We start from the raw sequence: 18,737 nt of genomic DNA on the forward strand, positions 1-18,737 counted from the left end.
ACTCAGAACCACACATTATTTACTGACCCTCACACTTTGGATGGGGAAGGTCCTGTCCCATTCAAGATCACCTTTCACAATGCAACTCCTTCCAAATATTTCAGACTACATACTGTCAGGATCCCTGATCTTTGGTCATACTTTCCCAGTTTGATAAGGAGAGTAATCCAAAACATGTGAAAGCCATCACTTTGGGGAATGTTCATGCAAGCACTAAAGATAATATTTTGGAGGGATCCCTTTTGTTGTAGCTTGAATCTTTTGCTCTGGATCAACAGAAAACAAGTCTGCTCCCTCTTCAATATAACATCATTTTAAGTATTTTAAAATAGCTATCATGTCACATCTTAAACCTTCTCTTCTCCAGACCAAGCATACCCACCTCCCCAAGTCACTCCTCGTAGTTTCGATTTTGCTTGATGGGCACATTCCAGCTGTCAATATCCTTCTTGAATTGTGGAACATAGAACTGGACACAGTAGGTGCCAAGGACAGGTACAATATTTGTGCTAATGGCAACTACTATTTCTTTCCTCCCTGTGAACTCTCCAGACACTGGGAACTGATGGTTCATGGACTACCACTGGTCCAGTGACCACAACTTTGGGTAGCACCAGACTAGAACATGTCACGGTCAAGAAAAAGGAATGAACTAAAAAAAAAACAAAGCCAGTGTGATGGATGGAATTTTAAACAATTTATTTTAGAAATTTCCTGGTCCAGTAAACCAAAATTTCCTTTTCAACACAACTATGAATACTCTAGATCAGTGATTCTCAAGCTGTGGGTCACCACATTTTTTGGCCTACAACTCCCTGAAATCACATTAAGTTTACCAGCTGTACCAGGCCAAAACATCTGGGGATCCACAGGTTGAGAACCACGGGTGTAGATGCACATTTGAAAGAGTAAATAATTTCTAATAATGTTAGAAAAGTCTGGGGAAATGCAGAGCCACCAACATCTGCCCTATCTTTGTCCCAAATGCACACACACACAAAAATAAACTGAGCATCAAAGACACTTTGTCCTTTGACCAATATTTGGTTTGGGGAGAGGGTTATATGTTGTTCTTTGAAGCTTTTCCTGGGCTAATTTGATTAGAAGGATTATCTCTTTTATCTTGTTTACTTTAGGACAAGACAGACTTTTTAAATGCTGACACTAATAAGCCTAATTAGCAAAGGGGGCTTTTATTATGTTTGCTTAATATCTTATTTGATTGATTTTGGGCCTGCTTACTTAGGAAAAAAACAGTGTTATAATTAGATTTGGGGGGGGAAAAATAAAACCCCTTCTAATTACCTAAAAAAGAAAGAAAGCAAGAGAGACAGAAGAATCAATAGAGGTTAAATCAGAAGAAGATGACGAAGAAATGCAGGCTCATACCTTGAACATCAGAAGAATACAAAACTAAATTAGCAAGGTTTCACCTTGCTAATTGCACCAGTAAACAGGGAATTGAACAATTCGAAGGCTACTAAATCCGCAATGGAAATTTAATTTACAATATTGTTCTTTGGAGACGTGGTTTACAGGTGTGCAAACATGAACACTGATAGGCCAGTATTGTGCAATGTAAAAAAGCATAGCTTTTATATTATAAGTACACACACAATAAGATGTTTCTCAGAATCTTTGTGCCTATATCCACTCCAGATTTGTAATCAGGGACAAGAATACAAATCACTGATTTAAAAAGTATGTGAAGGATAACAGGGAAAAAAGGAAAATAACAAAACTGAAAACGGTGCACACAAGATGGTTTATTTTTAATAACAGAGAAAGTTATCCAGTTGCAGAATTCAGTGCCATTTTTAAAACAAGAAGAAAAGAGAGAAAGGTATCAAATCCAAAGCCTCACTTGTCAAGAAGGCTTCAGCTGAAAAATGTGTTCTTCCGAAATTACACACAAGTACAAAACAAAACCAATTTCACTTCTATTGTGGTTCAAAGTAAAACTGATTCAATATAGATGTAACATTTCAGAACCATCTATAGCAAAAGCTTAATTCTAATTTCCTGTCACCATTTCTTATACCTAAGGTGACACAACAGGCTCCCCCAAATAGGTACACAAGAAGCAGTTAAAACAGTTGCAATTGCCTTTCAGAATGATTTGTGTTAGAAAGTGATGGAGTTGTCTCAAGGTGACAACCAACAACCAATATCTTACAGCAGAGCCCGAGAATTCATGGACTTCAAATGTTTCTGAAATCCATTTCTCAAGAACTCTCACCAGCCTGTTCAAGTGTTGAGTTATGATGGATGTGGTAGTCTACCAATATCTGGATTTTCTGTACCCTGCTTTTCAACATTTTAACTTCCTCAGAGGCTTGTTAATTCTGAAACTGTCTAATATACTATTGAACACCTAAGCTTGTGGTCCTTCAAAGGCTGAAAAATGTGATCTTCAGGAATCCGTGAACATTGCCCATGCTGCTTGGGTCTTCTGAGAACTGAAGTCCAAAACATATGAAGGACCAAAAATGGAGCACCATTGACATAAGTCTAAGTTCTCAGAAACAACAAATGAGGCAATACACCTTTCTCTACATGACACTGCTTCAGGTAGAAATCCTCAGAATATATCCCCCTCTTTCAATTTTTTAAAAAATGTAAAGAAAATCTAGCAGGGTTAGAATAAAATGAGGATGTTTCCAAAACTTAGTCTGTTATCTACAGAAAGTTTTATCATCACTCATGTCAACTCTATTTGGATTATAACAATAATCCAGACACAGTTTAACCACTTTTTCTGCCATTTTTGAAAAACAGGTAAATGTCTTATCACTTCCCTTATTTCTCAACCTGACATCCTTAAAGTTTGGGATATGAGTGAGAATCACTTCTACTGTGTCTTGATTTATATTAGAATTTATATTAAAAACCTGTGAAATCCCTCTATAAACACTCTGGTAAAGCAAAAGCCCAATATATTTTTGTTGTACGATAGTTTTGAATAGCAAACAAGAAGAGCTTCACTATAATCTTGTGTTTGCTCTTGAAATACAGAGCATTTACCAGCAACCAATAATTGCAGGTTGGGAAAAACAAAAGCCATCTCAACTGACAAAAACTTTCCTTCCCCAACAAAGTGTCCTTGTGCATGGAAACAGACATGAAGACATGTGGGAAAAGGCATCTTTAGAACACTGTTAGGACAGCCTTGTTGACATCAAGACAAAGAAGATATTTTAAAAAATAAAAATAGCATACACAGTAGTACCAACATATGACAGGCAGTCTGCTTTGCCTGGGCAAATCATCACGAAACACATCCTACACTTTTTGCTAAGCAGCACTTACATGGTTGTTTTCACAGTGTATTAATTTCCAAAGCAGAATGAGTTTGGAAGGAAATTCTCATCATAATGATGAAAGCTATACGGAGGTTGGATGAGTATGGTATATCATATTTTATTACCCTGTTAACCCGACCACTGGGAGCCAATGAAGAGGACAGGCAAGAGAGAACTAGCCCTCTCCAAAAGAAAAAAAATGGCAGTCTATTCTCAACCAGTATTGCTGTCATTCTTATCCCAGAACACTGCTTGCATCCACATTGCTGAAAAGAAACCACATTGCAAATATCCCCACATCATTTTGAATCTGCACTGAAATATTAGAGCAATCAAGGTTCATCATAATTAAATGTAGTCACCATTTGTCTCATGACTGGCTTTTGCCAGCTGAATACATCAGTGGACCTAGGGGCAATTCACACAGCGCAATCATCATTTGTTAACAGCAGCTTTTAGCATGGGCAAAACATAGATTAATAACAAGGACTTTCATATCATCAGATGTCAAGGCCCAGTGCAATACTTTTCAAGAGATGCAATTCCCATGTCAACTGAGAACCAAAGCTGTACAAGCATGTGTGAACAAACTCCTTAGCAGTGGAAGGAAGTCACTCTTTTCTGACAAGGAACATAACAGAGCAGGAGCTGAAATGCAGACTTTCCCGATGTAACATTTGTCAAGTTTGAACACAACATGGCATTTAACATTCAGTGCAACCCACACAATACACATTTTATTAAAATGCCAGGCAAAATTTTTACAGACACTCCATATTGATTTTCTAAGTTGGAGAAAATAACTTTGTTACACTCAAGTTGAAGAGAGCATTCCTGAAAATGAAGTTTAAGACTGAAGGGAAAACTAACCCTGAAACTATTTTACAAAGAACCTCAAGGATATAGACATAAGTAGTTGGAAAGATTCCCCACATCATAGAATTTGAGAAGCACAACCATAATTCAAATGTTCCGATTTTATATTGGCGGTCCTCTACATTAATGTTCCAAATGATCTGTATGATAACTTTTCAAATCACAGCTATTTCTAATAATGCACAGAAATATACAAATGTATTTTCTCTTCTCCAAAATATTTATGTACGTGTCTGATGGGGCATTCCTGAACTGTGTGGTCAATTATTAAGACGTTTCCTGAGAATGATCTAATATGCATCTGTGGCCCCATTAACTGCACTTAGCTCCAAGCCATGGGAATACACCCTTACATATCATGGTCCATTTCCTCTTTGGAAAATTCCCTCCTCCCATAACAGTGTTTAAGCAGGTTCCCGTTACTGAAGTTAGATGCTATTTATGCTAACCAAGGCGCTTATGTAGCCAGAAAGTAAAACCACAGTTCAAAGTAATATCCAGATCATGGCTTTGAGCGTACTCTAGGTAACCTAATATGCAAAGAGAAAATGCTCAGAAGAGAATGGCTCCCAATATATTAACCACAGTTTACAAGGAAGCCAGCACCTTCCTTAGCACAAAACTGAGTATCCATCTCAATACTGATGCATATAACTTCTGCGGATAAATCAAAAGAAAGATGAAGGAAACCTGCAAAAACAGGAGGTAAGAAGAGACTAACACAATGGCTGGATCCTGTTGGTGTCTTCCATATGCATAAATTCATTTACAGAAGTAGCTGGTCACTTTTTTCTGAAGCAGAATGGCCATTGAGCATGGATACAAATGGTGCATGGTTGTGCATATCCTTATACAGTTATGCATATTACTCACAGGTATATGTTTGCCTTGCACACAAATACAAATGCACATTTGGTTCTGCATGTAGTTGCCCGTTTGGTGCCTTGGTTCAGCTGAAGAATGTTGCCATCCAATAAAAGGAATGCATAGCACAATTGATGCATAGCTCCACACTGCCTTCCCTGATATGGAATCTTGGCCAATATATGACCAGGTGCTATTAAGTATGGGAATGTATAGGCAATCATAACACTGTGATTTCATACCAAGACTTTGCCAAAAGAATGACACAAGTTATGGTATCATAAGTGGCCCCTTAATTATCAACAACCACATCACTGACCCATAGAATTATTTATTGATGTTACCTGGGAATGTTTGCATGACAGTGGTTTTCCTTTCCAAATATTTATTTCAAATTTCGATTAAGTGAAAAGTTCATTTTATATCTAAAGAACAAGAGACACATACATGGGGATAGGAAGTGAAAGAAATACACATTTTCTGAAACATAATAAATATCTAAACAGATCTCAGAGAAAAAAGGGAATGGTATGGATGGTGAAATTAATAAAGCAATCAGCAAAAAGGAACATATAAGATAACGCCTTAAATATATATATATGAATTTATCAATGGTCAGCATAATCAAAATAAATACAAATATGCACAGATTAATAGCAGCAAAAAGCCCACAGCTGAGCAATCTATCTACTGGCCAATGTGATCATCTAATCTAAATATGTAACTTCTTCTATCTGTCCTGACCTCCTTCCAGACATTTTTATAATCTACCAGACCTATGATGCTCAAAATATCATGTGGGCCAGCCTTTGCAAAAGATATCAGTGTGCTATTCTCAGTAACTACTATGCACATCATCCTTATCCACACATATTTCCAAATAGAAATGTACTGTCCTAAAGTTCTGAGTTTTGCCACAAAAGAAGTCAGGGTCTTGCCAGTATGTTTTGTCATGTAAGGAATGAAGTTTGGAGCTTTGGAATTTAAATGTTCTATATATGGAGGTTGGTCTCTCTCCACTCTGATAGAATCCACTGTGTGACTGAATTGTAACCTGGTGGACGTGACAGAGTATTGGGGTTTTAAAAAATTGCAAAAAAAATGCAAAAATTGTTTTTTACCCTTGGAGTGCCAAGGAGGCCTCCAAACATGGTGAAAATGCCTTCCCTATTCCCTTTAACAATTTATATCAGTGGTTCTCAACCTGGGGTCACCAGATGTTTTTGGCCTTCCAAAAATCCTAATAGCTGGTAAACTGGCTGAGATTTCTGGGAGCTGTAGGCCAAAAATATCTGAGGACCCCAGATTGAGAACCACTGATTTATATGGTTACCACTAGGCCTGTGCACAGATTCGATCTGGCCAGTTCCCTTCAGCTAATCTGTCTGGTCCAGCTTATTCAGATGGCCTTTAAGAAGTTATTAAAACTCACCTATGTTCTCAAGCATACAGGGAGGAGGAGTATTAGCATCTTATTAAACTCTGAATCAGCTTGGGTGGCCTGCCACAAATTGTATTATATGTTTTAAATGTTTAATCACTTATTATTAGAGCTATTAGAGAAATGTGTCCCAATTGTTCTATTTATTTAAAATTTTCATTTCCTATTCTTGAGCTGTTTTATAAGTATACCTTGATGTTGTTTATTTGACTGTCTGTGATTTGATGTGTTTTGTTATGTTTTTCTTGGTATTGATTGTTTGCCCATTTTTGTTATAAACCGCCCTGAGTCCCTTTCGGGAGATAGGGCGTGATAGAAATAAAGTTTTATTTATTATTATTTATATTATTTATGGCAAGGGTTCAGCCTCCATGTCTATTTTCGCCACAACAGAACAGTAGCTGTCGAGTTACTAGTGGAGTGCGGGAGAGAGGCAGCCGCTATAAGGAAAAGTGAGAGGGGGAAAAAGGCACCACTCCATGGCCTGCAAATCAAGAAAAAGGAGAGGGCTTTTTTTAAAGGAAGCCCAGGGTAGGATAGCTTCAGGTCGATTGCTCTTTCTTCCCTGGAAAGTAGGGAAGCCTCCTTAAAATGACTTGGCTTTAACTAAGCATTAAGCCAGGCCTCCTCTACAGACAGAAGGAAAAAGATCGCAGAAAAACTGGTATCTTAACTCTGATGCTTTTAATCCAGGTCTTAAAGAAGAATATAAGGACAAATGATGCCAAAAATGACGGGAATGGGAGCCTGGGAAGTCTCTCCCATAATGGGCCAGATAGAAAATGAAACTTTTGGCTTCCAGGACCAAAAATGGATTTCTATCCTCCCAAACTTGAGAGGCTCCCGAAAAACAGATCAGGACCTCCACCTAAATCCGGGATTACCGAAACGGATCACAGTTTACCTGGATTGCACAAGCCTAGTTACCACTTAGGACTTTGTAAAATGTAGGCATCTGAAGATAAATTGGGACAAAGGACAAGGTGAAACAATGCCACTTGGGTCTCTGAACTCTTGGGTTTTCAAGCTACTTGAAATGAAATGGGTCAAAAACCAACAGAAGTGTTAACAATTCTCTGACAGACTTAGGGATCTTCAAATTCCATCCAGTCTGAAACACTCTAAAACTGTAATCCTCTTGAATATTGAGATCAAAAGAGCTATCAAACCCATTGGAATTGACATGCACAGAAACATGGCCATGGCCAATTTAATATGAGCATGTCTTTAAAACGTTCCCATTAAAAGCAATAGGTTTTCAAAAGTGATGGCTGACAGTATTGTGTTCTCTCTCTCCTGCTCCCTTGCTCGTTTCTCATTCAAAGCAGCAAAGTGAATTTTAGCCGACAAAGGGTACTAATACTGCAATTTGTGATTTTTCTCTAAAAAGAACAGAAAACATGCTCCCTGCCCCCCACCACACCCCATTGCTTCAAAATTGAATAGGAGCTTGGCCTCATTTGCTTGTTTTCAAGAGGTAAGAAACTAATTCTGAAATAGTAAAAAATATCACCCAACCTAATATTTCTTTTTTGTGTTTTAGCTATGAGAGAGTGAGAAAAAGAAAGGAAAAAGAAAACACATGTGAAGAAGACCAAGTTGATATATTATTGTCCCAATTCAGCAATAAAAGAATACCAGCTCCAAACAACGGCTCATTTAGTTTATCTGAATCTCCCCCCAAAAGTAACATGTTAGGACTGACTTCATGAGCCTTCACTTTAACGTTAACAAATAACTTTGACTTATCAATGACAATGGGGCAGAATACCTCTGTGTTTTGATGGGTGAACAGACAGCTGACCCTGGCTGGCAACATGTAACAAAGAGACTGCACTAATGGTTGGACTTTGAAAAAAGGATGTCTGGAAACATGCCCAGGACAAGAGGAGTTGCCCAGCAATCATCATCACTCGACTGTCAGCCAAGGCCAGATGCTTCCCACTGAGAACAGATTCACCTGGCCTGAGCCTGCAGCAAATCAAAGTTTACTGACAAAATGTTTCAGTTGCCTATGGTGACCAGAAAATTAGCACTCCACTTCACATATTAAGGACTTTATCACACTAGTGATAAAGTTGTTTTAATTGCACTGTTTAAGCAAATGGAATCGTACTGTTGTTGGAACTGTCACTTTCCTGGGCCCTTCCATACATCCATATAACCCAGAATATCAAGGCAGAAAATCCCACAATATCTGCTTTGAACTGGAATACCTGAGTTCACACTGCCATATATTCCAGTTCAAAGCAGAAAATGTGGAATTTCATTCAGCTGTGTGGAAGGGGCCACCATCTTGGTAAAATTGTACTATGCTAGCAATTTGTTTAGGTGAATTCCCATGAGCAGTATTCAACACAACCTCCCTTCCAACCCATGTTCACCCTACCTAGAACACAAATACTGTGGAAGTTTTTCTTCGGCTTCATAATATCAGGACTGCAGCAGAAGGAAATTATTGCACCACAAAGACAACAGATATTGTGACTAGTTTTCCCATCCGTTAAAAGAAATGATCCAATTATGATTCAAGCACAATGCACAATGCAACTACAGGAGAGCCACAACACCATGCCGTACGCTCCATCCAAAGGCACTTTCATCCTGCTGTAGTTGCATCTCATCAGCCTTGTGTGATAAAGTCATGAGAATTTGTTCAGGACCAGTATTATCGTGATAGATTTGCCTTGGGCAAATTTGTTCCTCTGTAAGCCTTAAAATAATATGCTCAAACCTATGACAAAAATATCTCAATTTAGGTGCAAGAGCATCTCATTATCTGGCAGGACATGAAAGGGGTTTCGGGGAGAAAACTCATATGAAGACACAAAGTTGGAAGAAGGAACACAAAGACAAAAAGTGTTACCAAAATGTACCCTGAGGACAGCAATTACCAATAAGCTAAATGGATACTAGGGGATAGAAAACGGCTTTTCTGCATGTAAACTGAAAAGGTCACTCACAAGAAACCAGGGATCCTGAGATTACATGCACTGAAAACACACACATCAAGATGGCTCAACTATACAGGAATATGTGCAACTTTGCATATTGATTTGGGTTCTGTTTTCCTATAAATTAAAGATGGACAAATGTGAGGGGAGGGAAGGGACAGGACAAATACCCCCAAACCTTCCTGTGGAGCCATAAACAAAGCCAAATACTTCCATTTTCCACTGTAGTGCACCTCAAAATGGCAACAGAGGTGCTTTGGAGTAATACAAAGATTGGTGGGGGCTTGTAGAAGGTATTTTCATGCATTTAGGTGAGGCTTCTGAATGATTTTGGGGAAATGTAATTTCTTCCACAAAATGAGAGAGATGGGAGAACTCCAGAGGCCACTAAAGTGCAGTTCTGAAGTCACATGCAATGAAACCAAATAACTCTCCACACTCACCAAGATCAACTTTGCAAGAGGACAGGGCAGAAGAATGAGGGGAGGGATAGAAGCATCAGATCTTTACGAGATTAGAGGAAAAATACCTCTGAACTGCTGGTCTTGCTCAGGTTGCAAATATACTTTTCTAAGACAAAGCTGCAAATATAACAAGGTTTGCTCTGTACACCAGCATTTCCCAACCTGAGCTCTTCAAGATGATGATAATGATGATGATAATGATGATAGTAATAACACTTTATTTGTACCCCACCCTGTCTCCCCTGGGCGACTTAGGGTGGCCTTATATATTAGACTACAATCTCCATCATCCCTAATGAGCGTGGCAATTCTGCCGTTCTCAGATCAGATGGAATTTTCTGAAGCTATGTTGTACAGGGGCCACTGACCAGGGAAATAATTTTAAAAACTCTAAGGAAAGAGAAAAACCAAAAGAAACCCTGCCTCTTGATTGGGATTTTGGTACTTCTCAAATCACGCTCACTCATGCAAAAGGGTGGTGGGGGTGGATAAGTATGGGCAGAAGGAAGAGGCAGAGATTCCCCCGCTCCCAGACCCAAAAGGCAGTGAAGAGCCTTAGCTAAAGAACATACAACAACAAGAACACTTGGCATCCTTCAGCACGTACTCCTGCAAAGTGGCAGCAAAATAAAACCTTTTGACTTCACCTATTCACTTTCAGGTTCACAGGCTGTTAAAAACATGGGAGAGTGCCGGGGGAGCAAGCCTCCTAAGGCACGGAGCACAAAAGCAGGGCACACGGCAAGCAGCAGGCAAGAGAAGCCGCTCCCTATCGGGATGCCAGAGGCTGGGGCGCAGGGGAATGGAAAGAGCTGCTAGCAAGGGTCATGTCTCATTGTAGATAGCCAAGGTTCTCCATCTCGTTCTTGTACCGCTGCTCAGACACTTTGCTCTTGTGCTGTTTGCTTTCCAAGTGTTGGCGAAACTCGGCCTCCTCGCTGGCACCGGCATTGCACATGGAGCAGTAGAACTGGCCGCTGGGGGTGACGCACATGGCGAGGTCACGGGGAATCCGCTGGCGGGATCGTGGGTTGAAATAAGGACCTACGGGGAAAATAAAAAGGGAAAGCCCATTTAGAGCCAATCATGGAGAAGGCTTAGGGAGCATATACGCTGACATTTGACACTACTTGAACTGCCATGGCTCAGTGCTATGGAATCATGAGAGTTGACCTATGATGAGGCAGGTACTAGGACTCTTTGGCACAGAAGGCTAAAAATATTTTTATCCTTCTCTGCCAAAGAATGCTACTGCCTGCCTCATTAAACTACATCTCCCATGTTTCCATAGCATTGAACCATGGCAGTCCAATTGGTGTCAGATTGCACTGATTCTATAATGTAGATCAGGCATGGGCAAACTTCAGCCCTCCATGTGTTTTGGTCCTCAACTCCCAGAAATCCAAACCAGCTTATCGGCTGTTAGGAATTGTGGGAGTTGAACTCCAAAACACCTGGAAGGCCCAAGTTTGCCCATGCCTGGTGTAGATGCGCCGCCAGGCCCTATTCATAATCATTTGAAATGTACATAATATCAGCATCAGGATAAGCCATGTGAATAGAATATGTTCACAGCCTGGAAATCTTGTTTCTTATGCAGCAGCTCCCAAAATCTCCAGTGACCATATTGATTCAGGGATTCTGGAAGCTATAATAAAAAAATAACTTTTTTCTTTGTTTATACTTTCCATGTTAGGTGCATAAGAACCTTGCTATGCCATTGGCCTATCTAGCATCCTGTTCCCACAATGGTCAGAAAGATCCTACCAGCAGGACACGAGTGACAACAACACCTTCAGGAATGGCATGTAGTACACTCTTCAGCATAGGAGCAAGGACTATCGCCTCTTTAGAAATCTCACTTTCCACATGAAGACAGCAATGAGGGGGACTAAACACTGCCTTGGTCCCATATTGAAGAAAGAATGGCAAGTCATACCTGAATAAGGCTGATGTCTGCTATTCCGCAGCTCACATTCCACAGGTAACATACTCATTGTGATTTGTAATTCATTCATAGCCTTCTCCTTCATTAATTAACTAGATCTCCTTTTTAAAAAATCTATGAAGGTGGTGCTATATCATAGTGAATTCTGCTGAAGGTGAGCATTAAATGACTGCCAAAATGTGTCCGCATTGCAGTTCTGTACACCTTGACTTGTCATAATTCCAACCTAAAGAATCCTGGTGTTGGTTGTTTGGTGAGCTATTTAGAAATCTCTTTCTAAAGAACTCTCATTTCCTCCCTCAAAATTACCCTCAAAACCTGTCTGTATTAATCCCTGATTCCTTGGGTTACCTTAGTACTTTCTACATACCTCACGAAACAGCAAATCCCAAGATCCTTAGGATTGAACTAGGACAATTAAAATCATATAACTTTGTAGTGAAATACACCTCAGTCATTTAATCCCAATAATTCATAGAGTAAGATCATTGCTTATGATAAAGACCGACACTGCCACTGAAAAGTAACAAGTGAGTTTTGGGCAAACAGAAACAGCCAACTTTTTATATGACCTTTTCCCCAAGATCAGACTAAACTCACCAGATATGTCATGTACACATAACAAGTTTGCACATGTATTTATTTATTTTATTTACTGGTTGAAATTAATATTGCTCCTTTCCCCCAAAATGGGATCCAAGGCAACATAGACAAGCCAATTCCAGAGGTGTATGTAAAAGATGGATAATGCAGTTCAATCTATGAGACGTGGACATATGCTGTGTGTAAGCTCTAGGTGTATTAGTGAACATCAAGCACTGCCAGCGGGCAGAAAGGCACAGTTTTGGTCCCTTGCTACATACTTCATAGTTTCTACTTGGGAAAAAAGTCACAAAAAAGGAGAAAAGTTTTCCGAAGCTATTTGAGGTTACTGTTTGAGCAAACCAAAGCACGTCTTGACCCATTCAAAACCAAGCCAGCAGACTTGTCTGTCCACTGGATTGCTTAACACTCAAAATCTCAAATGCCAGGCAAAAGGAAAATCAGGATTCCCACAACAGATGGCACTGGAGGGTAGCTAACCTGTTCTGCCATTCTAAGCGGCAGTCGCACAAAGAGGATTCCGGAGCAGTTCAGCAGGAGCCAAATGACCTGGACCGGAGCCAAGGAAACAGAGCAGAAAATTGCCCCTGCTTGAAGCTTGAAGGGCAGATGGCAAAAAAAGGATAGGAAGTGAAGAACCAAGGCTAACTAATAGGCCAAGTCACTTTGGATACTGAGCGAATGAGGGCAGGCAGATCAAAAGGAAGGGGTCAACAACAGCAACAAAAATCAAGACCCCAGAAAGAAATCTGTGGTGCTATCAATCTTGCTTTCTTCAGGGAAAAAAGCCTTCCTGATATTCTTAAGCTTCATAACTTCAGGCTGAAAACATAAGTTAAACCAGCAAAATTAATTACAAAACAAATACAGTGTTCCCTCACTTATCGCGGGGGTTACGTTCCAGGACTACCCGCGAAAAGTAAAAATCCGCAAAGTAGGGACATAGTGTTGTTTACATTCTCACTGGCAAGTAGCGTCTCTGTCCCTTCCTCGCCTCTCAAGCACGTGCATGCGAGCTTGAGGCAAAAACAAAGCTGCTTCAGCCTCCTTTTCTCTCCCTTCGGCTTCTCCTTCCTTCCTTAGGCTTCTCCTTAGGAAGGAAGAAGAAAGAAGGATTTATAATATTATTTTATGATGTGTACTATTATTTTAGTGTTTATTTAAAAACCGCAAAACAGCGAATCCGCAAAAAGCGAACCGCGAAGTAGCAAGGGAACACTGTACAGGACTCCAACTGGGGTCCCCACTTTGAGAAGGCGGTCAATGAAGCTGACATTTCATGATTTTCCATTATCCTGGGACCTGCAGCTGGTTCAGCATTACTCCAGAGCAACGTGGGAAATTTAACCCGCACCTTCCCAGGCAACTACAGCTGCCACCGTGTTCGTCTATGGACAAGGGCAGTCCACTGATATGAAAATGGGTCAGCAAGGGTCAAACTGGGAGCTGCCATAGTCAGATATCTCAATTTAAAATCAGAAATAAGAGTAAATACTTTTCTTAATAAAATTGCTATAACCTGCATATATGGACAGACCCATTGGTATGCAAAACAAACTCGGTTTCTAGAGCTTCAGAGAAAATACTGCAGATAATAGGAAGCAAGCATGTGAAGTACCTGTGTTATTCTGGACAGCATAGATGTTTCTTCTGTTCTGCATCATCTTGTATTCATTCCCTTCTTTCCGAACCCTTCTTTTGCCCACTACTTCTGATATCTCCCTGATAGTAAGGAGATTAAACAAAAAGAATTGGGAAGGGGAGGACGGGAGATATGTCTCATTTGGGATGGGGATAGCAGAAGCTACAGGTATCATCACAACTGCCGGCACTTGAGAAAGTTCAGCAATACCTACGAGAATGAGTTGTTCTGTGCTTCAGCCAGGCGCAGCCTCTTGGCATGATTCTTTCCTTGGTAGTGAGCCTGGGCCACAGCCGGTGAACTGAAGGAGGCATCACACAGTTTACAGTAGTCATTCTCCGTGGCCAAGATCACTCGCCCACCTGGCTTTGATAAAGTCCCCTAGACAGAAAGAAAAAGACATTAATCCTCATGCATCAGGACAAAAAAAATGGAATGAGAACTCCAAGGTACTGAAGCTTTCCTAAAGTAGACTTAGCCGGAGGAGTTAATATGTATGTCTTGCTATTTAATCACTCAGATAATTCCAATATCCTAGGGCCCAACCTACTGAAAATCAGAGTTATGTCATGTCTGCTTTATAGTATAACAATCTGCCAAACTACTGGTATGTTCCATAAAGTTCTAACACTGGTTAATAATTCTTCAGGAGGCAATGGTAGATGCATGGTGAAATCAGCAATTCAAAGAGCTGCTTTAAAGAAATAATATAAGAAATTCAAGTGCAATGTATTTCCGGAGGATACATTCCTGACCAGATTGTGGCTACCTGAAACCACGGATATAAAGGAAGATATCTTCATTTAAACAATCATTTGAGGAATAGTTCCTTGTACAGAAGAGTCTTTTTTGTTTTTATTGTTCTTCTGATTTTGCATTGTAATGTATATTATCACACTTGATCTTAGCCAAAAGGCCGAGAAGCAATACATTATTATCATTTATTGTATTGTTCAATGTGTTATGATTTGTTGCTCTTTTTATATTCTGTCAAATTGTATTGTTCTGGGCATGGCCCCATGTAAGCTGCCCCAAGTCCCCGTTGGGGAGATGGAGGCGGGGTATAAATAAAGTTTATTATTATTATTATTATTATTATTATTATTATTATTATTATTATTTTATTGGGTGAGGGTCAGGGGTGTATTTTTATCTTTGCTGTGTGCCTTCAAGTCATTTCGGACTCACGGCAACTCTGTCATTGGGTTTTCTTGGCAAGATTTGTTCAGAGGTGGTTTACTTTGCCTTCCTCTGAGACTGAAAGTATATGTCTTGCCTGAGATCACCCAGTGGATTTCTATGGTCTAGCAGATATTTGAACCCTTGTCCCCAGAGTCATAAACGAACACTCAAAGTATTTTAATATTTTATACTTTTTAAACGTTAATGAAGTTTTAATATACTAGCTTGCTTAGTTGTGTTCTAAGGTATTTATAATAAGATTTTGAGGTCTATCTCATTTCAGCCTTATATTAGTAAGCAACTTGAAGGCACATATCCATACTCAGACACCATACATGGAGATACGGAAGCTTGGCAGCTGTTTGGTCCCTACAGGAAATAAATTAAGAGACCCCATTCAGAGGCATCAATGGTTTTAGGAATATTTATATATGCATAGAGAAGAAACTGTCTCCCCCCAGTGGTTGATCTCATCCGTTACTCCAGTTTTCAAAATTCAAGATACACACTGGTGATGTTCCCTTTATTAAGCTAGAAGATCCACACACATATACCCAAAATCTGTAAAGCAAGAAAATTCCAACCTAAAGACAGCTGATTGTTCATCACCTTATCCAAAAAGTCATGTTTCCAAGCTCTGTGAAGGAGGAAATAGTTAGAGAATCCAGAAGCTGTCAGGCAACATAGAAACTTTTCCAATTTCTGTACACTCAAGGAAATCTCTTCTTACATTCTAAGGTAAGGACTCAGGTTTAGAAAGAAATCCCCTCACTTGCAGTCTATACAACAGTTTAGAAATCTGCCACTTGGAACCTTATCACATTGGAATATACTCCGTTTGAACACAATTCCGAACTGGTCCTATCACATGACTCGTCCCATTCCATCAGGAATCCATTTGAATCAGTCTGCAAAACATCACAGAACCGGAGTAATTGCACATAGGATTCTAAGCGTTTTTTTAATCCAGTAGAGTTCTCAGATGTTGTTTCTACATGTATCATAAAACCAGTATGAATTCCATCCGCGAAAATCTTACGAGAACAGTAGTTTGAGATTTCCAGGCTATACCACTGTACAATATTTGGGGGGAAATGACATAGGAGTCATTCGAACGGATTGGGAAAAGCCAGCCTTCTGTGGTGTAATAAGTCAAAGCGCAGTATTTTCAAAACGTAAGAAACGTGCTGGGGTAAGTATGCATCCAGTCCTAAAAAAATATACAGGATTCATACTGATATGAACTGAGTATAACTCAATGTGATAAGGCCCTTGGAATCAAAATAGAGCTCCTCGAGTAATGGGTCAGAGGCTAGAGAACCTTATGGACAGTTTTTTAGCCATTATCAGTTTTAACTTTTGTAAGTTGCCTTGAGTCCCACACTGGGATGTAAATAAATAACAGCAGCAGCATACACTACATACAACGTTGTTATCCATGAATTCAATATTCACAATTTTTCATTCTCCAAAAAATATTCCCCTAGAAGTATTTGTGGGTCTACCAGTGCAGTTCTATGGTAAGCTTCCAGCCCAAGTATAGGCAGCGTATAGAGTTTGCTATTATCCACAGTTTCAGGTATTCATGGGAGAACCTGGAAAATATCCTTCACAGATATGAAGTCATAGTGTATTGTTGTTTATCATGGACATTCTATTTGGGTCCCATCTCCAAGATTTTGTACATGCAAGTATTCCACAATCTGAAAAAAAAAATCTGAAATGTAAAACATTTGCAGTCCCTTGCTGTTCAGGTAAGGGATGCTTACTTGATACCTGTATTTGTGTGTGTGTGTGTGTGTGTGTGTATACATACATACATACATACACACACATAATGAGATATATTGGAGATAAAACCCAAGTGTAAATACAATATTCATTTATGTCTTATATACACCTTATACATCTACTAAAAGTAATTTTATAAAATATATTTAATAATTTTGTACATGGAAAAAAGTTTGTGTATGCTGAAATAGTGTCACTCAGCTATGCATGAGTATTTCAAATTTAGAGGATTTCAAATTTCAGGGTAAGAATTGCTCAACCTATACTTCTCAAGCTTTCTGATGTGTGAGAAGTCGATATTGACTATAAGTGATCTAAAAAAGTGAAGGAGCAATCCATCAACTAGGAGTAATCTATCAGTTGGAAAGAGCTAATAAATAATTAGTTATGGATTGCATTTTCAGCCATCCCTGGAGAGGGCCTCCTCACCACAACACAATGTGCAAGGGACCAATATCATATTTTTGTACATTGGCTACTACACAATAAGGAAAGTAAGTTTCCTTATTTTGTCTCTCTGAGTAGGGACAAGCCTGCAGCAGGGGAACCTTCGTACAGATGTAGGGCTGCCCTGAATTTTACTCAAGACAAGCCGGTTAGTTGTAGGTTAGCTTCGGGCCTGTTAACATGGAGCTTCCTATCTGTCTCATTCCAGTTGTGAAGTGCAAAGTGTTATTCGCATTTTGACAGCACAAAATTAATTGGCTGTCAATATTCATTGAGAGTTATGCTGAGCGTATGAGGATAACGTTATAGCAGTGAGAATGGTATGGCGATTGAATCAGTGGTTCCTTGATGGGTGCCCATCAACTTCCCATGAAACTTCCCATGTGGTTCTCTACATCATTGAGGTGGACTTCTGGTCAACCCTTGGCGACATTTTGAATCTCAAAACATTGAAATCCGATGCAGTTCACTCACAATACTCATCAAAAATGAGTTGTACATGTCAAAAGTGTGTGCAAGATGGGTGCCTCATCTCCTTAGTGATGTTCACAAACAACAACCCATGAAAGCTGCTTGTGTTTTCTTGAAAGGGGGGTGCCTTGTTTTCGAGAATCACACCTGGTGACAAAACTTGGATCCATCATAACACTTTGGAAACCAAATGTTAGAACATGATGTGAAAACAAAACAGGGAGTGCGCCAAAGGAAGTGAAGGTCACAGCATCAGCTGGAAAACTGATGGCAACCATTTTCTGGGATGCCCAGAGTGTTATCCTCATCAATTACCCAAAACATGGGACCACTATCAATGCAACCAGATATTGCGAGTTCTTGGGGAAACATCATATAGTGACAAATAACAAAAGGAAGGGGATGTTGACTCAAAAGGTTATGTTGTTGCATGGCAATACAAGGCCTCACTCTGCATGTCGGATACAGAAACTCCAGCAGAAGTTCAGATGGGAAATGTTTTGGCATCCTCCATATTCTCCCTCCCCCCCTCCCCCCGTTATTCCATCTTTTCCCCAGCCTCAAAACTCACTTGGGGGAGGGGCACAACTTTCATACTGACAATAAGGTCAAGGTGGCGGTGGACACCTAGATAAGTATAGGGGCAGAGAGCTATGCACAAGGCATACAAAAATTGTTACCACATTTTCAGAAGTGCCTCGAGAAACTTAGGGACTATGTTGAGAAATGAAGAAAGGAACATTGTATAGTCT

At 39.7% G+C, this 18,737-nt stretch overlaps 1 protein-coding gene across 2 annotated transcripts in view; it reads right to left on the reverse strand.

Moving 5' to 3' along the window:
* Positions 1 to 1,746: 1,746 nt before the first annotated feature.
* Positions 1,747 to 18,737, reverse strand: part of zmat3 (zinc finger matrin-type 3) — a 30,242-nt gene continuing 13,251 nt past the window's right edge. For both annotated transcript variants that reach the window (XM_008105998.3, XM_003218119.4), the window contains exons 4-6: positions 14,309 to 14,475; positions 14,071 to 14,174; positions 1,747 to 10,945 (exon numbers count right to left, since the gene is read on the reverse strand). In XM_008105998.3, coding sequence (XP_008104205.1) covers positions 10,734 to 10,945; positions 14,071 to 14,174; positions 14,309 to 14,475 — 483 coding nt within the window. In that variant the 3' untranslated portion in view covers positions 1,747 to 10,733. The remainder of the gene's footprint in view (positions 10,946 to 14,070; positions 14,175 to 14,308; positions 14,476 to 18,737) is intronic.

This window comes from Anolis carolinensis, chromosome 3, assembly GCF_035594765.1.
Source record: "Anolis carolinensis isolate JA03-04 chromosome 3, rAnoCar3.1.pri, whole genome shotgun sequence".
Classification (NCBI taxonomy): domain Eukaryota; kingdom Metazoa; phylum Chordata; class Lepidosauria; order Squamata; family Dactyloidae; genus Anolis; species Anolis carolinensis.